This window comes from Diospyros lotus, chromosome 5, assembly GCF_014633365.1.
Source record: "Diospyros lotus cultivar Yz01 chromosome 5, ASM1463336v1, whole genome shotgun sequence".
Classification (NCBI taxonomy): Eukaryota; Viridiplantae; Streptophyta; class Magnoliopsida; order Ericales; family Ebenaceae; genus Diospyros; species Diospyros lotus.
In genome coordinates, this window is record NC_068342.1 from 29,765,883 (window position 1) to 29,791,992 (window position 26,110).

General features: G+C 34.9%; 2 protein-coding genes and 1 pseudogene across 2 annotated transcripts; 1 reads left to right on the forward strand and 2 right to left on the reverse strand.

The window, feature by feature from the left end:
* Positions 1-17,980: 17,980 nt before the first annotated feature.
* LOC127802185 (uncharacterized) lies at positions 17,981-18,894 on the reverse strand. Its single transcript, XM_052337892.1, has 2 exons — positions 18,564-18,894; positions 17,981-18,513 (listed from the first exon to the last, which is right to left on the reverse strand). Exons 1-2 carry the CDS (start codon positions 18,892-18,894, stop codon positions 17,981-17,983), a joined length of 864 nt encoding a protein of 287 aa, XP_052193852.1.
* Positions 18,895-19,710: 816 nt separating this feature from the next.
* On the reverse strand, positions 19,711-22,274 carry LOC127800976 (SEC1 family transport protein SLY1-like). The gene is made up of 2 exons (XM_052335694.1): positions 21,996-22,274; positions 19,711-21,866 (listed from the first exon to the last, which is right to left on the reverse strand). Exons 1-2 carry the CDS (start codon positions 22,024-22,026, stop codon positions 20,035-20,037), a joined length of 1,863 nt encoding a protein of 620 aa, XP_052191654.1. The 5' UTR covers positions 22,027-22,274; the 3' UTR covers positions 19,711-20,034.
* Positions 22,038-24,458, forward strand: LOC127802186 (putative pentatricopeptide repeat-containing protein At1g09680; annotated as a pseudogene).
* Positions 24,459-26,110: the final 1,652 nt, after the last annotated feature.

Here is a 26,110-nt window from a genome sequence, read left to right on the forward strand (position 1 = left end):
ATCATTTTTGTCTGGAATATTTTCAATATATTACTTTTTTCATTCCATATCTTGATTAACAAATACTACCTTAAAGGGTAAATTTTACATACAATCCTTAAGATTATACTAAATTGAATAATTAACCTTTGTTTTTTAAAAATTACATAGATTTTTCTTAAGTTTTATAAGTGTGGATCACTTAACCCTTTATCTTAAATAACACATTATTTTTTCTAAATTTTCAAAATACCATTATCCCACAATTATTATAAAAACAAAAAATTCAAAAAAATAAAGAGAAGTTACAAGAGATTGGTGATACCATCAACCTCTTATGAATTTGGGTTTGACAAACCTAGATAACGAATCTAGAAATCTAGGTTCAACAACTCAGATTTTTAGATTTGAACAAGTCATTTTGTAATTGGGATTTTTGATGAGAACTTATGTAATATCCCATGTGTGTATGAGGTTTCCAGATAATTTCGATAAGTTTAGAATACTGAAAAATTGGATTGATAGCAGTTATAAGTACCAAATTGACTGTCGGGAGTGCTTTGGAGTGAAATTGTCTAAGAAAAATGATACGACATTGATGAATATCTCGAGATAGGATTTATGGTACCGAAAGAAATCGGATCAAAAATAGTTTTCGGTACAGTTAAAATACACCTGCTTTTTAGGCTGCAAAATCGAATTGTCATAAGGGACTTTCGAGAAGTCAACGGAAGCCTGAGGGGGCTCCAATTTTTCGTAATGAGCAACCCTTCAGTAGTTTCGAGATGAAACAGTAGCCTGGTGAGGACACTAGGGCGAAATTGTCATTTTCAACTAAGTCTTGAATTATTAATTTTGGATTTTCAGTATCGGAATGAAATCTAATTCAGTGTTTGAGGCTGTAATTGCAATTAAGGAATTGTCCTAATGAATTTAGGATGAAATGTGAGGTTTAAATGTATAAATTAGTGTAATAGATAATTATATATATATATGTATACACGTATATGAGGCCATTCACAGCCATTCCTCTGTAACTTCAAACGCATGCTTTGCATCTTCAAGCCACACCCTGCAAGATTGAAGCCACGCCTCTGCAAGTTTTGGAAGACTTTGCACGCAATAGGTGATGGCCAAAGCAGGCGTGACAGGCCGTGGTGGAGTCTATAAATAGAGATAAAGTTGGAGAAGAAATGGAAGCAAGGCGGCATCAAGCTTGGCCGAGAGAGGGAAGAGAGATTGATGGAGATCGAGAAAGAGTTGGGAGTTGATGTTGGTCAGCCGAAGGCAGCCGCAACAAAGTCGAAAATCGATGCTAGAAGCGCTGATGGTCAGTGATGGCAGCTCGATCGTGAGCTTTCAACAAGCAGCGAACGGGCAGCCAATAGCTTCAGCGACGACCCAGTATGGTTCGCGGTGACCGACAGCATCGGTGGAGGCCTGAGAGGTGGCCGGCGGAAGCTGGCGCGACCATGGAAGCCATGGCCGCAACCAGCCGTGAGCAGCAGCTCAGCAGTCGCAGCAGTAGTTGGGGAGGCCAGCGACAAGCGGTGAGGGCAACGGTAGGCCGAAAGGCGGGTGGGCTCATGCTCTGTTCGCGCGTAGGCGAGAAGAAGAAGAAGAAGAAGAAGAAGAAAGGGAAAATAAAACGAGAAAAATATCAAAAAATCTTGGAAAAATCCCAAAAAATAGGATTTAGATATTTATTAATATTCTGGATATTTTGGGTGAGGAAATGGTTCGGGCACGCATTTCGAGGATATGACACGCATACAGAGAAAGCCTAAAAGGCTAAGTTAATGTAAGTAAAAATTCTCTAGAAAATTTCAAAAATTCGGGAATATTATTTTATGAATTTTTGTAGTGAAATATTTGAGAAATATTTAGTTTGGATTTATTGAGGAAAAATAGGAAGAAATAGAGAGAGAAAAAAAAGAAAATGCAAGAAATTATGAAAAAGAGGTTTTAATGCTGTTGAATTTTGACTTAGTAGTTGCTGATGTGGTTTGAAGGAGTCAAAATAAATTAGGATTATCCATAACCAATAAATTAGTAACTATCTAATATTGTTTGTTAGCTTTTTTGGCTAGATGTTATGCAATATTATTTTCCATTTTATGCTCATTTCAGTTTACATTTTAGCTGTATAAATTGAAGTTTATGATTGAATAAAATATATGACTTTTGTTTTGCTGTTTTTTCCCTTCTCTTTTCTTCTTTCTTCATAAAATACCAACAAATGGTATTAGGGTGTTTTTCTTGAGGGACTTGTTAGTTGAGAGAAAACCAACACCGACGACCTACCATGCTACACCTTCAACAGTAGCCCAGCAACATGCCATCCTACTATGCTAGTATTAGCCGAAATTCCCCGAATACAAGAACTTCAATGGATACCAATAACTGGAGTTTTGCTCAAGATGCTATTAAATCTATGATGGATATTGGAAGTTCTGGTGCTGCTTCGAAGACCCAGTTGCCACCCAATGAACGACAAGAGGTTGCTAACAAAATTGTGGACACTTTGAAGAGGCACATTCCTTTTTCTAGACAAGAGGGACTTCAAGAACTCAAGCAAATTGCAAATAGGTTTGAGGAGAAGATCTACACCTCTGCAAGAAGCTAGTCAGATTATCTGATAAAATTATCTCTGAATATGCTGACAATAGAGTCCAAATCTCAAAATACCATGGCCACTTCTCTACCAGACAACTCTTCCATTAATAGTAAAATACCCAAGATGAAGCCAAAGTAGCAATGAATAGCTAACCAGATGAGGAGGAGTTATTCTAACTCTACTCAAAATCATATTCATGCCCATGCCCCATAACCATACATATGCCTCATAACTATAAACCATAAAATGCCCCCATAACCATACCTATGCCTCATAACCATAAACCATAAAATGCCCATATGCCTATATCTAAGACATGCCAAAATTTAAAATTTGCATTTGCAACCTCAAAGTCAAGGAGGAGTGTTGAATTTTGACTTAGTAGCTGCTGATGTTGTTTGAAGGAGTCAAAATAAATTAGGATTACCCATAACCAATAAATTAACAACTATTTGATATTGTTTGTTAGATGTTTTGGCTGAATGTTATGCCATACTATTCTCCACTTTATGCTCATTTCAGTTTCCATTTTAGTTGTATAAATTGGAGTTTATGATTGAATAAAATATATGACTTTTGCTTTGCTGTTTTCTCCCTTCCCTTTTCTTATTTCTTCATAAAATACCAACAATGCTTATTTAATCAAATATGGTGATTAGGATGCTTTGAGGCTTAAAGTTGAATTGACTTGTGCGAATTTTGAGATTGATATGCAAATTAAGGCGATGCATATATTTCGAGACAATACACGAATATTGAGGTAGCCCGATAAGCTTGAGAAGGTAAGTGGTACTTCCCAACTTGATTTAGTTTTATGGAAAATGCTTGATTTGTAAGTGGTTCAACCCAAAACCCGATTTTAAGTAAATGATTTTATCATGTTATCATACCTTGATATGAATATATCATGTAGATTGCATTTACATGTATTGATGATGAAATGTGCATATGTTCACGATGATATTATTGATCATGCATCGCATAAGGGTTTGAGATATGGACTGGCACTGCTGCTCTGTCAAGGGTGCACCCATACACCTCGGCTTGGGCTGTAAAAATGGGGAGCAGCAGTTGGGTGCGGTCGACTCAAACCGAAATAATATGGAAATGACATCTTGCATTCATGCATGAAATGTGTTTATTGTTCCCTTACTTAGATGATTCATCATCTAACTTGGGTTTTGTCCCTAGAATATTCAAACGTTTCAGTTGGAGATTGTAGCAGAATCGAGGATGAATGGGGCATGAAATGGCACTTAGTAGAGTGCATGATGAAATGGCACTTAGCAGAGTGTATGTTATATAGCCCATGTATTTAAGTTCTGTTATTTTGAAATCTGAACGTTTTAAGAAATAATGATGTAAAACCCTATTTAGGGTTAATGTTAGTTGAGAACTTATGCTATGTATTAAGTTATGTTGAGGAACGATGATGTAAGAACTGATTTATGATTAATGTTAAGATGTTAGGTTCGATCTTTACTTTCGCATTTGATGTGTATAATGATTCTTTTTCGAGAAAATGTATGGAAATTTTGGGATAGATATGAGGTATGATGCGATTTAGCTTTAAGTTTGAAAGAAAAAAATTATTATCCCAGAATTATCCGAATTTATAACGTTCTCGAGAAAACGGGGCGTTACAACTTATTGACAAAACAGAGAAAGCCTTTGAAAAACAGATAGAAACATCTATATAAATAAAGCACAATGGTTTTTGAAAATGTATACATTTTAATGGCTCAGATTCATTTTTCTTAGATGAATGGTTCAAATCAAATTTTTTCATTTTTTTCCCGGCCAGTGCAATTACTTCCTCTCTCTCTCTCTCGCTCGCCTAGTCACTTCCCCTCTGTTTCTCTCTTTCTATCCCACTCTCCCTCTCTCTTTCTCCCACCCACCCGCCTTCCTCAATCACTACATTTCTCTCTCTCCCCTTTAGTTTCCCTCCCACAACACTCCATCGCGGCCGGCCGCTTGAAGCTCTCCATCGTCGCCTCCTCATTGCTCCACCATCTCCAACTCCATCGCCTCCGTATTTTGTGTGTGCGCGCGTGTGTATGTCTATGTGTGCGTGTGTATGTATATGTGTGTGTATTTACATTCTGCTATGTGTGTGTGTGTGTTTATTTACATTTTGCTATGTGCGTATCTATATGCGTAAGATGGTGTATATCTTCATGAAAACTCCCTTAAGAAGCTTAAAGAATGAGGATTTTGTCGTGCTTGCATATATAATAACTATATATTATAAAAATTAAAAAAGCAAGGAAGCACTCTGCCGTGAGTGCCCAAAAAGCGCATAGTGTGCGTCTTCTTCTTCCTCTAATTTCAGAAGTGCGCTGTGCGCAAATAGGGCTCTCTCTCCCTTGAGGCAATGAGCCTAGGCAAAACATTCTGTGTGTGTGTGTGTGTATTTACATGCTGTGTGTACGCATAACTGCTATATATTATAAAATGTGTATACATGTATAAAATGCTGTAACTGCTGTATAGATGTGTATATATTATACACATTATAATTTTAACAAAAGAAATTTTATATGCGTTGTAGCAAAATTTTTAGTGTATGTATACGCGTTGTGTGTCTGTGTGTGTTTCTAATGCAAAATTTTATACCCATTCTGTGTGTCTGTGTATACACGTTGTAGCAACATTACTTGCATTAGATATTTATTTCTGTGTGTGTGTGTATACGCGCTGTATATTTTTAGTCATTCAACTCATTAGAAACAAAGATTGGGACCAAAAGCATAACAGTCTATTATTAAGCATAGGGAATTATGTCCCATTCAGATCAGCATTCATATATGTAATATCTATCATCATCATGGTGATGGTATTACAAGTCCCATGTATATGTGTGTATTTTGTAGTCATTTTGTGTCTTGTAGTCATTTTATATGTATTTTGTGCATTTTTTAGAATGGGCGTATTGTACTCTAAAAGGAAGTTTGTATGTATTTTAATATTTTGTAATATAGTTATACAGAAGCCCAACATAGAGCCTGTCACTGCTTCGGCAGCCCAACTCGCTTGGGCTTGGCGTGGCCCAACACAATCATGTAAAATAATTATGAATACGAATTCATAATGTAAAATAATAAATATGAATTCATAATAATTTAGTAATAATTTATAATAATTTGTAAAATCAAATTAACAATTTAGGTAATGGGCCATTTGATTTAATTCAATTAAAATGAATGAAAATTGTTTAATTAAGTACCTTGGTCAAGGTATTAAATTTCATCTCACCCATTCATATATATTTCCATGTAATATAGCTTTAGTTTTAATTGATATTTTTTTATATTAATTTTAATAATAAATTAAATTTAAATTATAAATTAGTGTAGTGTCTATGTGTATTAATTTTAATAATAAATTAAATTTAAATTGTAAATTAGTGTTATGTGTATGTGTATCCATATAAAAATTGTAAATTGTAATTTTTGTCATCTTTCTAGAGAAAGAAATTTAGTATTGGAAGCACCAAAAAATATAAGAAAAGAAAAAAAAATTATGACATTGGGTACACTTTTATTCAAACATTTATTCAAAAATTTTAATTTTAACAATTTCTAACATTGGGTACAATTGAGTTGGATCCAAATATACAATTTTATTTTTTAAAAATTTTATGGGACGAAAATGAGTTGGATCCAATTATATAATTTTGTTTTTTATTTTTTTCATATGTGTTTATGTAGGTCCACTCAAATAAAATTATGTGTTTATACAATTTTATTTTTTTCATAAGTTGGACCCAAATATGTGTTTATTTTTTTTTATATAATTATAACTTATTTAAGTTTCTCTCAAAAAAATTATAACTCATTTGAGAAAACCCATACTTAAAATAAAAAATTATAACTTATAGGAGTAGTGTACGTAAATTAAATTAAACAACTAAAAACAGTCTCTTCATGGAATAAAGGTGAAAACTTCAAGGCAAAAACCAAATAAGTCCTTTATCAGGACTCAATTTGCGTGAAAGCCCATTTAACCCAACATCAATAGTAATTTCATGTACTTGAACATAATAAATGCTATTTTATTTTTAATTTTATAAAAAAATATTGGGTGTAAAAAATCAGGGTCGTCATTTTTCTTAATTTTACTTTCCAATTATTCCTCTTAGACTTTTCAAGTGATAATTATTCATACCAGGTTTTGATTTTGGTTTTAATTTTATTTATATAAAATTGTGCTCCAATTTCAATTTTATCATTTTAATGTGATTGTTAAAATACATCTATTCTAAACATTAGCTTGGCCTTTTATCATTTTTATTTACATTTTTTTTCTTCTTCTCATCATCTATTCTATCAATGGTAGTTATTTATTTAAATAAAATATTTAATTTTATTATCTGATTTGATAGTAACTGATTTGTTTTTTAGGTTAAAGTGTAACAGTTATGGACAATATTACTATATTTGGTTAAGTAAGTTTTTTTTTTTCTTCATATAAATTTAATAATGTAAGGCCTATTTTTTAAAAAAAAAATACTTATCATATCTAATTTTTTTCCTCATACTTTACAGGTGGATGGAGATTTACATCGAACCGTAATATCAACTTCATTTACTAAATTTTTTATTTATGTATATAAAATTTTATTTATCACTCTAAAGTATTTACATGTATAGGTTCGATTTCTTCAAGAAAGAAATGTTAATGTTGTTATTCGCGATGAACGTGACTTTAATACTATTCACATTCGTGAGGTAAGCCTAAAAGTCACTTCAACATTGGACATGCATTTTCTTATCATTTAAAAAGAAATTATAAATATAGTCTACTTATTTTTTATTATTATAGACAAAGGCAAAGGAAAAAGAAAAGCCTACCTTTTCTGGCAAATGGAAGAAAAATGCCCATCCCATGGTATGGTTTCTCAACAATTTTTTAAAAATTTCTTTTTTAATATTGTCATATAAAGTTTTTAAGGAATTTAGTGTCATATACTCTTTCTTATGTATATTTTTAAAATGTGTCTTTTTCAAATATTTAATTTGAATTTTATTTTTCTGAAGCATGTTAAATTAAGCATTAAAAATATGAGAAGAAAACGAATATATGATGAAAAAGAAACTACATTTTTTTAATTTTTTTTTTATAAGAAGTTCTTAAGGAAATAATAAGAAAAGTGAACAGAAAAGTAGAAAATATTACACGCTAAAGAGATGGGTAGTAAGTTTGCAGTTTTGTGTGCTTAATGTTTATGTGAGTTTTCATTAATATATGTATTGGTTCTTATGTGACTAACAACTCAACGGAGTGAAGAAGAAAAGTTAGTTAAAAGGAAGAAAAAATACAATCTTCACATTTTATTCTTATTTTAGGCATACAATGATAATGTGTTATCAAAAGCTGCATTGGCCCAATGCCTGCGACTAGAACGAGAAATATCAAAGGAATGTATTAACCCAAGACAATCTTCTTTAACACGAAATATTGGTGTGATAATTCGTGATGAGCATGACCTTAATGTTATATGTGTTCATACGGTAAGTACAAACATTGTGTTCGTGCGGTAAGTACAGATGGCTCCTTTTGACAAGAGAATGACAAATGTATGTCAAATGATATTAGTGCATAAAATAAATTTGTTGTTTTGTGTTATTTTTGTGGAATGATTGTAATATATTTTCCTGTAACTTGCTATTATTTATATGTGTTTTTCAAATTTATTTATTTTTATCTTGCATGGATACATGTGCATTATAATATAATGCACCATCCATAAGTTGTTACTTATATGAAAAGAATAGCAAAAAACAAAATGCACGAAGAAAGAAAGAAACAAAGAAGATAGTTTCATTTTGCACCAATGATAAAATATTTTCATTTTAGGCACAAAATGATAATATAATATCAAAAGCTACATTGGCCCAATGTGCATGGTGAAAGCGTGAAAAAAAATCATAAGTCATACTTTGAAATTCAATGCTTGCAACGAGAACAAGAGGGAATAGAAGAATGTGTTCAATTAAGACAACATTCTTTAACACCAATTTGTCGCGATCGCACTCGCTTGGAGTTGGAAACAATAACTAATGATTCTCATTCAGCACAAAAACGAACAATGGTTACCCATCAGTTTACACGTTCGTTTTCTATGCCAAGCACATCTTTGGCTCCACAAAGGAACCGGTAAACTACTGTGTATAATCTTGAAATACATATTTTTACTCATACCGTTTTGTTTTACAAATTTTTATTTATACACAAATATTCATAGGTTTACTTCTATAAATCGATTTCTTCAAGAAGATCTATGTACTGATGATGAATTAGAAGATATGCCTATGAGTACATCAATTGATGCCCGAGCACACAAAGATTCTTGCCGCCATTATCTTGGCAAAATGGATGTATTATGTCCTTATTGTTCAGTCTTACATTGGATGGATGAAAAATTGACAAAATCATCTATGAAGCGTCCATTATTCAGAACTTGCTGTTTGGAAGGAAATATTAGGCTTTCTTTATTTTTTACACCTCCTCCACTACTTCAAGCGTTGTATGATGGGAATAATGAGCAATCAAAATCCTTTCGAAGTTATCCTCGAGTGTACAATGCGGCCAATACTTTTACGAGTCTTGGTGCTACATTGGATCCTAGAGTACTTAGTGGAAGGGGCCCTACATCATTCACAATTCATGGGGAATTACGACATCAAACAGGATTACTACAACCACAACCAGGGTAGGATGCGAGTTATGCTCAACTGTATATCTATGACTCTAATTCAGCTTTAGAAATTCGTAATCATAGAAATCCTAACTTGAGAATGGATATTTTCAAAACTATTCGGAATAGTTTGTTGCAAGTCAATGCATTTGTAGATAAATTTCACCAGACTCATGCCATTTTACATCAATTGGACTCGGCATGACACAATCTACCTGCTCATCTTCATTACAATTCAAGAACTGATCGACGTCGATATAACCTTCCAACCACAGATGAGATTGCGATTGTAATACCAGGTGATAGAACAAAGGCAAGTGGAATGAGAGATATTATCTTACATTTTCGAGGAAATAATGAGTTGATGCAAATTAATGAATGTCACCCAGCATACTTGCCATTACATTATGTTCTATTATTTCCATATGGTGAGCTTGGATGGGAACCTGAGTTGAAATTGTGAAATGTTCAGCATGATTGACCTTCAACTGTTCGACTTACTGAAATGAATTTTTATAGTTATCCTTTGTTTGAACGACCCACAGAGTATTCAACAATTTTGAGAGGTGGGAAACTATTTCAAGAGTTTTTGGTAGATGCTTGGGCTGCAACTGAGCAAAATCGATTGACATGCTATAAGCTTAATCAAGGAAAATTCCGAGCTGAACTTTACAAAGAGTTGTAAGATATGGATCCAGATTATGTGCGACCTGGTCAAATTAGTCAAATGTTTGTTTTACCATCTTCATTTACTAGTAGTCCTAGACATATGTTTGAAATCTTTTAAGATTCAATGGCTATCATGCGATACAACTAACACCCAGATATTTTTCTTACCATGACTGCAAATCCCCATTGGCCATAAATTACTTCAGCATTACTATCACTTCAAAAACCAATTGATCGTCCTAATTTAATTGCCTGTGTTTTTGAGTTGAAGAGAAAATATTTGATAAAGGTGATAGAAACAAATAAAGTGTTTGGGTATAAAGTTACATATGTTTTTACAATTGAATTTCAAAAACAAGGCCTCCCTTATATGCATGCACTTTTATTTCTTAAGGGCCCAGACAAAATTTGGACATGTGCTCAAGTAGACAAATTGGTCTGTGTAGAATTTCCAGACCCAAAAGATGATCTTATGCTTTTTGAAACTATCAAATGTTGTATGATACATGGACCGTGTGGTGCTCGAAATCCGCAAGCACCATGTATGAAAAATGGTAGATGTACTGAGAGATACCCTCGAGTTTTCACAGAAACAACAACTATGGATCAAGATGGATACCTTATCTATCGTTATTGCAATAATGGTCAAGTACATACTGTGAGGGGGCAAAAATTTGATAACAGGAATGTTGTACCATACAATGCATATATTTCTAAACTTTTCAACTGTTATATAAATGTGGAAGTTTGTGCCGGGATGAGATGTGTCAAGTATATACATAAGTACATTTATAAGGGTTATGATCATACAACGATGGTGTTAGGAATGATAAATAAGATTCAACAATATCTCGATACAAGGTATATTGGACCTCCAGAAGCTGCTTGGCAAATATTTGGTCATCCTTTGCATGCAGAGATGCCAACAGTTGTACGATTGGTACTTCATTTACCTGAAATGCATCACGTTGTTTTTAACCTAGAAGAGTCATTAAAAACGATTCAATCCAGAGCTAGTCAACAAATGTTAACTCTTACTGGCCTTTTTGCATATTGTGCTGACAGTGAAGAGGAATGTCCTTTCACTTATCAAGAATTTCCATAATATTATGTTTGGCTCAAATCGAAAAAGAAATGAAAATCAAAAGAAAGGGGATATGCAATTGGTAGAATGTATTTTGCTAACCCTAATTGTGGTGAAAGATTTTATCTGCATTTGTTACTAACCGTTGTCAAAGGACCAAAGTCGTTTCAGTCTTTACGCACGGTCAATAATGTTGTGCATGATACATTTAAATTAGCATGTGTTGCAATTGGGCTTTTAGAAGATGATGAAGAATGGATATAATGTTTGAAAGAGGCTACAGTTATGAAAACTGGATATCAATTGAAGAGATTGTTTAGTATTATTCTCACTCAGTGCTCTCCACTAAATCCATGCGCATTATAGAATCAATTCTCAACACATATATGTGATGACCTTGCACATAAGATTCATACATTATTTGCCATTTCTAACCCAACTAAGGCTCAAATTAAAGATTATGGTCTCTATCTTTTGAATCAAATGCTTCAAGAATCAAGCAAAAGTTTAATTGACTTCCCACCCATGCCACAATCTACTGCAAATTAGAGTACAGTAGTTGATAATCGATTGATATTTGAACATCAACAACTGCAGAGTGAGGCACAACAGACAGATCCACAAATTACTATTGATTGTTTCAACAATGGATAACATAATGCTTATAACACAATCACTTCTTCAGTTTTTCAAAATAAAGGAACTATTTTCTTTCTGAATGGGGGTGCTGGAACAGGGAAAACATTTCTGTACAATACGATTACATTAAAATGTCGCAACCTTGGGCATATCGTTGTTATTATGGCTTCATCTGGAATTGTATCATTGTTACTGGTAGGAGGTTGCACTGCACATTCAACATTTTTCATTCCGTTAGATGTCTTGGACAATTCGAATTGTGGTCTTAGCAAACAATCATTACAAGCTGAGTTATTTAGAGAAACAAAACTTATAATTTGAAATGAAGTTCTTATGCAACATAGATATTGTGTGTGAGGCGGTTGATCGTACATTGAGGGATATTTGTGATAGTGAAAAGCCATTTGGGGGTATTACTATTGTTCTTGATGGAGACTTTCGACAAATCTTACCAATTATACCCAAAGGAGTTAATGAGCAAATTGTGAATGCATCATTAAGACACTCTGTTCTATGGAAACATATACATATCTTAACTTTGAATTTGAATATACGCTTGAATCATGAAGGTCATGAAAATGCTAATTTTGTAAATTTCTTGAAGGAGGTAACACTACTTTAACTTTTTTCCTTATTATATAGATTATTTTAAATTAATAAATTGTGTTTACACTCTTAATTTTTTATTGATTTCACTTTTTTTATATTGGGACAAATTCTCAAGAAATCGTTAACCTCCTATCAACAATACACAAATGTTAAGATTTGAATGAATTACTCTCTACAGTTTACCCACAGTTGAATATGATAGAAACGTCAACTCCAACATTTTTAACTAAACGCACAATTCTGTTTGCGCGTAATGATGATGTCAGTGAGATTAATACTATTGCGTTGAATATCTTTCTAGGGAGATTATGTACTTATCTTACAACAGATAAAATGTCTGAAGATAATGAAATTGATCCTACCATTACAAATAGATATCCTAATGAATATTTAAATTCATTAGATCCTCCTAGGCTTCCAATTTTTGAGTTAGAGTTGAAAATGGATTGTCTTATAATATTGTTGAGAAACATTGCATCGAAAGATGGACTATGTAATGGTACAAGATTGATGGTTACTAGGTGCAACACTCGCATAATTGAAGCTCAAATTTTAACTGGAGAAAAGTTTGGTAATTTGGCATTCATACCAAGGATATCTTTGACACCATCTTCTTCAGAAATGCCTTTTCAAATGACAAGACGTCAATTTTCAGTTCAATTGGCATATGCCTTGACCATTAATAAATCTCAAGGACAATCTGTTCAATTTGTTGGGGTTGATTTGTGCATGTCAGTGTTTAGCCATGGGCAATTATATGTGGCATTGTCCAGATGTACATCATTTGATCGTATAAGTATTCTCCTCCCTAAAAATAATTTGGATTCTACTACAAATATTGTTTATCCTAAAGTGTTGTTATAGTGTTCTATATAAATTAAATCACATTTTATCAAAAGGTAACCATGTGCATTTATTTCTATTGATTATATAATTTTTTATAAAATTTTAATTTAATAATAATTTGAAATATTGACTTTTGTAGGATTGGATTGAAAAATTTATAGAGCTTAAAAGGATAAATACGACTAGCTTGCTTCAATGGGAATGTAATAAAGTAATTTCAATATCAAAGTATTTTGATATATGTATATTTTCAATAAATGTACTAATCTATATTTTTTTTGTTTCCACAAATTACCAGATTATTGTGCATGTTCCTCATTGGGGATACATACAAGTTGATACAAAGACTTTTTAGAAAGTAATGAGGAGAAAGTTTGGGCAAACACATGTTTGAAGACATGTTATTGAATTTTTTTTTGTAAATCATACATATTTTGGAAAGGTTTAACCCATTTTTTGTAAGGTTTTAACCCATTATTTTAGTGTATGACAATATAATGTTTGTTTTTCTTATGTAGTTATAATTTGATGTCAATAGTACTAATTGGTGTGCATTTTAATTTTAATTTCTTTTAGATTGAATAGTACTGATTGTTGTGCATTATTTAATATTTAATTTTTTATATTTGATTTGTTTGAAATTGTATAATATAACCTGGTATTTAATTGTAGAATACAGGCTGATATTATTATATTTAAATTTATTACAAGTTCTTCACAAATTTCAACAGAATACAAGCTGAGTATCCACTTTTTGACATTTTTTATTTCACTAAAGTCATGACATTAAAAATGAGCAAACGATTTTCAATTTAATGTATACAAGGCAACATGAGTTTATATGTGTCTAAATTCAGTGTTTGATTATTTCGTGTTCAAATTTAATGTTCAATTCTTTTTAGTTGCACCGTGCCTGAAGGCACGGGTTATTCCTAGTTGAACTTATAAATCATGATACAAAATTATTTGAAGAAAGGTTCAACTTAAAAACTTGGATTCGTTGAACCCAAAAATCTATGTTCGTTAATTTTGAAAATGAGACTAGTGAATGAGAAATCCACTACTTGAAAAATCATTGATAAGAGACATACACACATAGAGGGAACACGAACTTACAATTGAAACTATTGTCAAAAGAGATGTATGCATGTACACAAAAGAGATAAGAGACTATCATTGATATAGAGGAAGAAGAAGAGATGATGGGCGATGAGTTAGTGATGTAGAAGAAGAAATATGATGTAGAAGAAAGAAATTCCATGAAAGTGAAAAATGGAGATGAGTTTTAAATTAGGGACAAAATGGTCAATTTGCATCATCAATTAGGGAAGTGCATGTTATTCCTACAAATATAGGAATGGTCAAAGCAATTTCACTAAATCTCATGGAGTCATTTCATAAAAATATATATATATCTTATATTTGTAAATAGATTTGAGAATATATTTTAAATATTTTAGTAATTTGAAAATGTAATTTATATTATTAGTTTTTATATATTTGGTAGTTAAAATATTTAAAAAATATATATATCTATAATTAAAAATTATATTTTCATTCATATATATATTGTTTAGAAAATATAAATATATGTTTATCAAAAAAAGAACATATAAATATATATATTTAGTTTATATTTTTTGGTCATATATATGTTTTAGATAATATATATTTATTTTTAGTTTATATATGTATTTAAGAAAACATGTATCTGGTTCAATGTAATTAAAATGTGTTTTTTTATAAGAAATATATATTCCATGTAAAAAAGTCGAGTGAGGGAGAGAAAGAAAAGATAAGAGGACAAAAAATTAAGAGCAAAATGATTAATTTACATGATTTATTAAGCAACATGGGAGGTTTCTATAATTTACAGAAACACAAGTGTTTATATGTAATTTCACTCAACCTCAAGGAAGTTTGGTGTAATTATACGTAGGTTGTTTAATAAAAGGATAAATTTGTCATATCACTCCTAGAGTTTAGCTAAATTTCACTAACCATCTTATATTTTTAAAAATAGCACCGATCGTCCTTTAAATTAATTATTGTGCAACACGTATCCTTGATTATTAAGTGACAATAGTTAATTTTGTTAAAGGCCCCAAAATGCCTTTACTAACAAAGAAAAAAATAAAATACTTGTAAAAAGTCAAAAAAACGATATAGAATAGAAAACTCTAAAAATCAAATGAAATCATTGACATGCCTTGAACAAAATTAAAAAATCTATGTAGATGATCTTATTTGGTTTTGAAGATCTTCAAATACTTGATGATTTAGAAACCCAATTGGCATTTGAATTTCTAGATTTTCAAGAGTTTGAAGATCTAGAAACCTAGATCTTCATATGGGTTTTCAGATCTTGAACCTAAATCAATGCAAATTTGGGTTTGAAGATCTTTAAGCATTATACAAGAGAGAGAGATGGGGGGAGAAGAGAGAGAAAAATAATAAAGAAAGAAATACTTATTGTCGCTGCCATCATGTGGTCCTTGAACTAGTAAGGTCTCAACAAACTTTATCATGAAATAGTGATGGTATTTTTAGCAATTGATTCAATAGTGATCGAAGTCAATAAACCTTGGTTATTGTTGAACCAAAAAGAGAGATAGAGAAATAGTTGTTTCATTTACAAACTATTTAAGATTTGGAACAATTTGGTCTCGATTGCTCTAGATTTGGAATGACACGAGCAAGAGAGAAAGAGATGGGGAACCATCGCTAGATGGTTGCTGAAAGACTTATTGGATCAATATGTTGACTTTTAGTGACAGAGGTAAGAAAAGAAAGATATGGAAAAAATGAGATAAGAATAGAAAAAGAAATATAAATACAGGCTCGACTCAAAGCATAGGTCTTACTGGCCTATGCCTAGGGCATCCAAAAAAGTGGGGTTCCAAAATTAATAATTAATTAATTTTTTTAATATTTTAAAATACAAAATTACTAATTTTATTTTATGATGGTTTTATTCGAATTCATGTTCTATTTATTTTGTTATTTTATTTGAAGAAGGAGACCCTCCAACTCCTCAAATTCATAGATTATTTCTCAATATTAGATAATATATAATGAAATGCCATTTAAACAAAGAGACCTTAACTTTTTAAGTCTACGGATTATTTTTTAATGTTAATGATGAATAATAAAGTGTAAATTAGTAATATAATAAAAAAATGGACAAAAAATGGTATTATTTTAGATGGATAATTTGATAAAATGATTCTTTAGACAACGAAAATTTCATCTAGAGAATCTACATTGATCTGGATATTAAAAAAAAAAACAATAAATTAGTAAATTTTTAATTTGCAAGACCTATTTATAAACTCTTCATATTTTTTTACTTATTAAATTTTTACGTTTTCATATATATATATATATATATATTTTTGTCTATATTGTCAATTGAAAAGGATTTATTTTTTAAATTTGAATACAAAAATTTAATTAGTAATTTTGTATCTCAAAAAATAAATAAAGTAAAAATTAAATAATTTTTAATATTTATTTATATTATTAAAAGACTACTAAATTAAATTTTGCCATAAATATTTTTAAGACGGCCCTGTATAAATATGAGCGTAAAATGTTCATTTTAATGCTCTGTTAACCTCAAGAGAGGTTATGGCCATAACCTATGGGTGGGTTAGGTAGATAAAGATGGATAACTTCATGCAACTATGTTATATATTGCCGTGGCCACACATAACTCAAACACAGGAAAGAAGACAGATGGATCTGTTGTTTCAGATGCGCTGCAACAAGCACAGCAAATATAGAGTCGGATCAAATGGTGACATCTGATCTGAGTTTTCTGCACGATACACAGTCGTTGAACACATGCTGAGGCTGAGTCTCCAATGGGTCGGATCAAATGGTGCTCCTCTTCCCGACTGTCCCAGAATACACGCTGAGGCTGAACTGATGTCGGAAATTGCCTTCACAAACAAAATTGCAGCTCTTGTATCCTCTATGCTATTCAACTATGCCCAGAACCCAAGGCCAATACAATTATAAGAGGGATCGACTGACACAATTTCCAACAGTACTTATGTTATGCCTGCTGCACATTTCCAGCGGGAACTCAGACTATGCTCAGGTTTGGAAGCTCAGCTTAAATCTAGGAGAGCCTTCAATAATCATATCGACTCGAGATATCTGACCGAAATTAACGGTCAAATATTGTGCCATTATGGTAACATTCCATTTTAGAGGTAGTTCACTTAGTGATGGTTTCCTATCATGCTCCAAGTCTGTAGTACAAAACAAAATGCTAGAAATTAAGTCATTTCCCAAATTCACTAGCATCTAAAGAAATGCTTGCTGGTGTCATAACATGCCATCAAGGCTTTATCACATACAAAAGTTGTTTTCATGTTCATGCAGAGGTCTATCACACATATGCTAATGCAAGATTCGCAGTTAACTGCAGGTTCAAAGTAGTGCCTAGCTTGTAAAAATTGTACGGCAACATTCTAGGAAGACATTAACAAGTCCTGAAGTTTTTGGAGAAGGAATTATGGTTCAGTTGAACAACCAGGTCCATACCTGACCATCATCTTTAAAACCAATTAACAGTTGGTGGATGATTCAGTTTACAATAATTATTCATATTTCAGCTACACTCCCAGTTACAAAAACAATCACTTAACGACTTCAAAAGAAATGACTAGATCACTGCTATTGTTCAAGTCACAGCCAACTGGTCACCAGTTGGTCTTGATTGGTAATGTTAAGAGTTTATGCATAATGAGAAAGTAAAGAGAACAGTTCAAGTATTTTCACTCCTAAAAGGATAAAACTTTTCCTAAGGTCAATTTCAAAAATTTCAGCGCTGGGCTCCATACATCTGAGTTGAATCATACTGGGGATAGCCTGGTTGGGGTGACAAACTTTTCCCATGACCGACAGGCGCACTCCCTGCTACATTTCCATAACCACCTGAGTGCGGAGCAGATTGATCATAGCCTGGTTGTGTTTGAGCTGGTTGAGCATAACCAGCTTGCCCGGTTGGCGGTGCACCATAAGCCGAACCAGGAGCACTGACATAGGCAGGGTCTGCAGCACCTTGGTAACCATAGCCTAAATTATTTTGAGGTGCTGGCTGCTCAGTGTAACCTGGTTGTGAAGATGGGAAAGAAGACATATAACCTCCAGTAGGACCTCCTTGAGCATATCCAAGAGCCTGCGGTCCCCCAGGCTGACCATATCCTGAAATAGGCTGACCGCCTTGCTGGGGATATACTGGGGCAGACCCTGAGGGAGGCTGCATCTGATTGTACCCATCAGCAGCAGATGAACCATATGGAGGGTAAGATAATAAGATTGCTGCTGCATTGGCCCACTTCAATATGGGTACCCCTGTTGAGGTGAAGCAGTCTGACCATAAGGCTGGGTTGACGAGACAGGACCTTGATACAGTATATCACCTGGTTGACTAGCCCGAGGCTGGCCATAATGTTGGGAAGGAGGTCCATGCGGCGGCATGCCATAAGGTGGTGGCTTACCATACTGGTCCTGAGCATAGCCTGGATGTGTTCCTTGAGGGTAGACCCCTGGCTGTGAACCTCCATGTCCACTGTAAGGAGGCTGACTGGCTGCCTGATTTTCATATTTGGTCTCATTGTATCGATGGACATAGCCCTGCGGAGGAGGTCCAGATTGGGAGTATGGAGCTGGCTGCCCATACTCCGGAGCATGTGGTTGCCCATAATTGTAATTTGCATGTGAATGTGGGCCCATAGCAGTGGAAGGACCAGAACCATGGGCACAACTTAGCAGTTAAACCAATGTAGATATGAAACACTGATGAAATGTGAACGCATGTGCAAATTCGCACTCTAAAAATATTAATATCTTTTTATTACTATATTATTATTATTTTCAACCTTACAGAAAGCATCTCCTTTGCTCAATAAAGGGAGGAGTTCTGTCATTCCAGGTGTTATCCACGCCTGGCAGAGAGTATTTCTTCCTGAGTATTCCTCAATTATGTTGTTTTGAATAAAGCTCTTCTTTCTAACTCCGCCAGGTAACAAGGATAACACATTTTGTAAAAACTTTTGTTTTCAGTTTATGAAGAGAAGGGCACAGCCTCACAGGTCTCATATCCAATCCCTCAAGGTGGTTATTGCAGGCATTGTTGGTTTGTATTGAATGGAGTTATACAAGTCTCAAGTTGAAAGGGTAAATTCCTCAGGATGCAGTCCAAAGGGTCAAAAAGGTTTCTTATAAGCTATCTTCAGACCCCAAGTACTTGGAATTCAAATCTTTGCTCCAAAGAGATCAGTTGTCTATGATCTTTTGCCATGAACATCAGAAATGGCAGAGGCGCAAGCATTCAAGTTGGGGTCCTTTTTGAGTTGAGTTATCTAGACTCAAGACTTGGAACAAGTTTTAAACTTGTCTGATGGATAAAAAGTCTCTTTCAGCATCTTAAAGTAGTTACTCCTAGAATTCAGAGGTCCATGATTTTTTGAACAGAGAAAATGATCCTATTTCTTTCTTTCCAATAGTTACCAATAAGATGCATTACAAATAATTGAAACAAGTAGGTAGTAGACATTCCACAAAATCTTATGTATGAGATGGGGGAAATATTAAGAATCATTCTATGAATGCCAAAAAACAGCAAAAAAGATGGAAACCATAAGCGTAGAAATCTACCACTTCCCTTAAAGATCAGTATTCGTCATTACTAAGTACCATCATTTGCGCTTGAAGTCATGAGGAATTATATGGCGATAGTTCCTCTCCATTGCTTCCATTTCAACAGCTTCAAGTGTACAATGACCGCATTGCATGATGTGTTACAGAGCACATTCTTTTTGCACGTACTGACCAAAAAACAGTATGTTTTGAACTAAAATATAACATGTCATCTTAATGGGCTGATGGAGCACCACTGCTGCCTAATCCCATCTTCTTTCCCAGAAGTGCAAGCTGCTCAACAAACTCACTGCCAGTCAGAATTTCTGTTGTTCCATATATTACATGTTTGGCTGGCTGCTGATGGTGGGCAAGCTCCTGCAAGCTCCCATACTCCACATAATTGCCACCACCAATCATAAAAACAATAGCTTCTTTAAATGGTCCTTTCAGATGGCTACTACTTGTGCCAGAGCTTGACTTTGGAGCACGAGGATCAAATATGAGATAAGAATCAATTTCAGGATTTGGTTTACCTTCCATCAAGACTTCAACTGTCCTTGTCAGTGCCAATTGATGATCACTAGATAATAGATTCTTCATACCAGCAGTGACAGCACTAATTGACTGCCCATAGAGCTTCTCAGCCCAATCCACGATGTTACTCCTACTAGCTGAATTTGCAGAAGCCAATGAAACATTCAGTGACTTGATCTTTTTAACATACTGAAATGCGCTGGTATCAACTTCAGACTCCCTCAGAGCTGATTCAACCATTTCCACTTCGGATTGAGGAATGCTTTCAGAAGAAATAAGATACATGATTGCAAACCGCAGCTTATCTAACTTCGTTCCTTTACCCTTTAGCACACTGAGAAGCTCATTCCTATCGATGCCACCTCTAACCATCATGTCACTCTCCTTCTTGGCAAAAGAATCAAGTGACCTCTCCTTGATCTCACCCAACAAAACAGTGGCAATGTTAGTATGCTTATCAATCACCTGCTTCCGCTCAGTCAACTCAGGCAGAGAATTAACAGCATTCATCAAATGCTTGGTGTTGCCAATCAAGTCTGTCCCATCAAACTCAGCCCCCTCATTTCCGCCAGTTCTCCTGTTGACCTCATCGACATCCTTCTTATATTTGTTCAATTGAGTCTCAATCTCCACAGCTACTTCAGGAAATTCCAAGTATCCATTTGCCACCCAAAACGGATCTGACCTATCCAGTTCATAAGATTTCATCCCACCCTTCTCTCCTTGCACACTCAATCTATTCAGCTTCAAACCTAGCACATCATGAACAAGCGGCCTATACCTAAAATCGTGCTGTATTGCAACTGACAATTCAAAATTCCTATCAAATATACATAGAATGGGCCTCTGAAAAGAACTTGCAAAATTCCCACCTTCTGAAAACAAATTATTCTTCGCCAGTAAATGGTCACGCAATCGCTGATCCAGCAATGAAGCAACCATTTCTGCAGGCCCACCCCGAGGGCACCTGATAATAGGAACCACAGCAAGTGTGGCCAGCACACAGAACAACCCACTGACAATTTTCTCAACAATGTCCTCAATTTCACGGTCTCCGGCCGATGGATCATTTAATTGAACATAACAAGGTTTATTGGACAGTGAAAACAAGTTATCCTCTAGGGTTACAAACTCCAAGTACTGATCGTGTACCTTGGAAATCCGCTGAGTGGAGTCGGAATTGAGAGTCCCCGAAGCGAGATCTTCGAGCAGCGGCCGAGGGATCGAGGACGAGAAATTAAGGTGGAAGGAGTCGTAGAGGGATCTGGAGGCGTCGGCGACGATACGCTGGACGTTGATTTGGGTCGGCTGGACAAAATACACTGCCGGGACGTCGTGGACAGGCTTGCGGTCCTTGTCAACCAGGAAGTATAGGGTTACGCCGTGCTTGCGAAGGTCCTTGACATGGATCAGAGGAGACAGAATATCTTGACAGAACCTGTCGTAGATCAAGATCTTGTACACTTCTTCGTTGGCCGTCCCACTCGAATTCACCGGTTGGTTCAAATTCAACATCCGAGTTATGCACTCTGCAAATGAATCCAAAACCCATATAGAAAATGAGAAAATTCACCATTTACTCATACGCGTACTGGTGCGTCTATGTTTGAATATAGCCAAAGTCAGATTCAAAGATACAGAGAGATCTGGAGAGTTACCGGTTTGTCTTTGCCGGAGATTGAGTGCCATTGATGCTCGGAATGAAATTGGAGGCTACTTTCGTTTTCTTGCTTGCGAATTTTGCAACCAACAGTCGGCAGAAAACTCTTCTTTGTTTTGTGTGTGGGGGGGGGGGGGGGAGGCGTGTGACTGGAGGCGAGATCTGCTGTCTCAAAATGCCTTCCTATTGGCTGTCCCTCCAATCAGAAATTGCCACGTCATCAAATAATTAAACACAATCAAATTTGCTGTATCTTCAACTTAATGGCAGCAATTAACGCCATCTTCCAAAACTGCTCTCTCGACCTTCACATGGCTGTCTTCTCTCCTCTGGTCCTTCACATGGCTCTCTTCTCGATCCTCCTTCCGCCACACTATCCACTCTTACTGCGCCATGGCCTCCTTCCTCTCTGCCCGTCAAATACACTCCCAGGCTCAGGATCTCATCTGATCCGTCGTCTCTCGAAAGGGGAAGAACTCCGCTGCTTCCGTTTTCGCATCGTTTCTCCAAACCAGAGCCGCCCACCAATCCAATTTCGTGTTCGATGCTCTCATGAACGCTCACGTTGATTCTGGTTTTGTCTCTGACGTGATTCAGTGCTTCCGTTTGGTTCGCAAGCATCGAATTGGCGTCCCGTTTTCAAGCCTGTGGCCGTCTTCTTGACTTGTTGATGAAGTTGATTTCGTCTGCGGCAGCTTGGGCGTTCTACTCGGAGATTTTGGATTGTGGGTACCCTCCTAAAGTGTGCAACTTTAACATTCTGATGCACAGCTTGTGCAAAGAAGGTAAAATAAAAGAAGCCCAGTTGATTTTTGATCAAATTGGGAAGTGGGGTTTGAGGCCTAGTGCTGTTAGTTTCAATACGATGGTTACTGTAAATTGGGAAATTTGGAGGAAGGGTTTAGGTTAAAAAGGGTTATGGAGGACATAAATGTTTCTCCCGATGCAAATGCCTATACTTACAGTGTCTTGATTAATGGATTTTGCAAAGATAGTAGGTTAGACGATGTTTGATGAAATGTGTGACAGAGGATTGGTGCCAAATGAATGTTATTTTTACTAATTTAATTGATGGGAACTGCAGGCATAGAAGGGTTGGCTTTGCTGTGGAAATGTATCATGAGATGTTAAGGAAAGGTGTGAAACCTGATTTAATTATGTACAACACCCTTCTCAATGGCCTATGCAAGAATGGACAGTAGAGTGATGCGGCCCGATGATGCTACATTTACCATGGTCATTGATGTGTTCTGTGTGATATAAAAATGGGTTTCAAGTTGCTAAAGGAGATGCAGAGTGATGGACGCATCCCTGATGTTGCAACCTATAATGTGCTTATGAATGGGCTATGCAAAAGCAAGGCTAGATGAAAAATGCTAATATGCTCTTAGATGCTTAGTCTCGGAGTGGCTCCAGACGATATTACATACAACATTTTACTAGAAGGGTATAGCAAGCATGGAAAGCTGGAGGACTTTGATGAACTACGCAATGGGAAAGGGCTAGTTTTTGATTATGTTGCTTGTGAGATTGTGATTATGGCTTGGAGCAGACAAAAGAACCCACACTTGTACATGTATAGATTAGAAGCAGACAAAAGAACCCACACAAATGTAAGTCTGTAACCAGGAAATGATATTTCTGGTTACTCACAAATGTTTATGTTTTTATACAAGTAGCAAATAATGAAAAATGAGTCCTTAATGTACTACTTAATAACCAGCAACTGGAACTAGCAACAGCAACTGCAACCAGCAACAGCAACTGCAACCAGCAACCTCAAGTCTTCTTCATGCTCCTATAAAAATGCTAAACAATATGAATCCAAACTTTTAACATCCGAAGTATATAAAAAAAACACTAAACATTTACAGTAAAGAGCAGCAAACCTGTTTTAATAATTCAAAAAAATTTAGCAACGTAGTAAGATCTCCAATATCAACATGAGATTCAATTTGTGTATAGTACAAGATAATTACTTACTTTAACAAATGAATTTTTGTGAATAAAGATAAAAAGTATTTTTGGATAATGAAAATATACTTGACTAGTGTTAAGTGTTGGTGTGAGATCCAAGGAATTCTGTGAAACTTGTAGCACAAAAAAAATATTAAAATTGTAAGGAAGTTTTCAGAAATGTGTAGCACAATCTTAAAATTTAACAGAGCAACACTAAATTAACTAATGGTACCTGTTGAGATTAGATAATTTTTTTCTTTTTCTTGCCCTTTCAAGAGCACTTTTTGGTCTCATAGAGCTGCCTTGAATTATTTCCTTATGCTTAATTCCTGCTATTATACCAAATCCATCAATAATATTATTCTCATTGCAGCTAGACATAGTGGTTGAAGTAGAAGACTGCATTTGTTAGGTGAATGTACTTATACTGATAGTTTTCAAGATCCTATTAAAACTATGAATAACAATATTATACGCTTCTTTGGTTTCCAACCCCCTTGTTGCTTGTTGCTATTTGAGTTAGCAACCTACACAACTCTTTATAACGCCTTGCCATACTTGTCTTAGGATTTTTATTGGTTGCACTACTTTCATAAAGAGCTCATGCAGTCGTTTTTGTCTTTGTATTTTTTCTTCATCTTCTTAGAATATATTATTCGTAAATCTTTATAATATTTTTGGAAGACAGAACTTTAAGAATATGTGAGCATAAAATACTAGCAAACTCAAATTTTTTGCAACTTCACCTCATTAGTAAGGTGATATTTAACAGTGTGACAAGAACGTTTACCAAAAAGCCTTCACCCATTGGAGACTCAGCTTCTTCTTGCCAGTTTTGTTTTTCTTGTCTTTCCCCTTCTTGTCGTCCTCTGAGGATGGAGGGGGCAGAGGCTCAGGGTCCCATTGATCAGCCATGACAGGCCATTGGACATTATATGTCCATCTCTCCGTGTCCTCCTTTCTCTACCCTCCCCCATTTTTGGCTTAATTTGGTTGTAGCAGGCAACCAGCACAAATAAGGAAGATGAAGAGATGTTGTAATTTATATGACGATGCAACACAGCCCGCCCATCCCTTCACTAATTAACTGCTATGTGTCTTAACTTGGCAATTGCCTATTATTACATTTTACTAATTATATTGCTCAACTAGTCTTTTTATTGCCCTTTATTGAACAATTGTGGATTAGTTTTGGATTAATTTTTATACAGTTCCTTATATGAGAAATCAACATGAAAGATGACATGTTTTTAAAATTCAAAAGTTCATAAATTTAAATGAACAAATGAAATAAGAGTAAATAAAAAAATATTTGTTGAACTCCATAACAAATATGGAGTTTCTAATCTATAATTAGAGTTTGCTCTAATTTCTAATATATATATATGTACAAGTGTGGGTTCTTTTTGTCTGCTCCAACCCATAAATCACAATCTCACAAGCAGCATAATCAAGAACTAGCCCTTTCTCATGGCGTAGATCATTAAAACATATTCAAGAACAATCTCACAAGCAGCATAATCAAAGCCAACACTTCCATGCCTGTAGTCCCATTAATTAAATTAGTAAAAATAACATCATTTGGCACCAATCCTCTGTCACACATTTTATCAAATAGTCGGTTTGCATCATCTAACCTACTATTCTTGCAAAATCCATTAATCAAGACACTGTAAGTATAGGCATTTGCATTGGGAGAAACATTTATGTCCTCCATAACCCTTTTTAACCTAAACCCTTCCTCCAAATTTTCCAATTTACAGCAACATTTATTAACGTATTGAACTAACAGCACTAGGCCTCAAACCCCACTTCCCAATTTGATCAAAAATCAACTGGGCTTCTTTCATTTTACCTTCTTTGCACAAGCTGTACATCAGAACGTTTAAGTTTCATTACAGTACCCACAACCCCAAATCTTCGAGTACAACGCCGAAGCTGCCGCAGGCGAATTCGACTTCATCAACAGGTCAAGAAGACGGCCACGGGCTTGAAATGGGACGCCATCTTTGGAACAACCATTCGGACGCTGCCGAGACGTCGCTGTTGCGGGCTCTGGTAGAGAATCTCGACCAGATCTGGGTTGACGACGGCGGTGGCAGTGCTGATCGGCTTCTTTTTCTAGTGCTGGGGCCGACGCCGGTGATTGTGAAG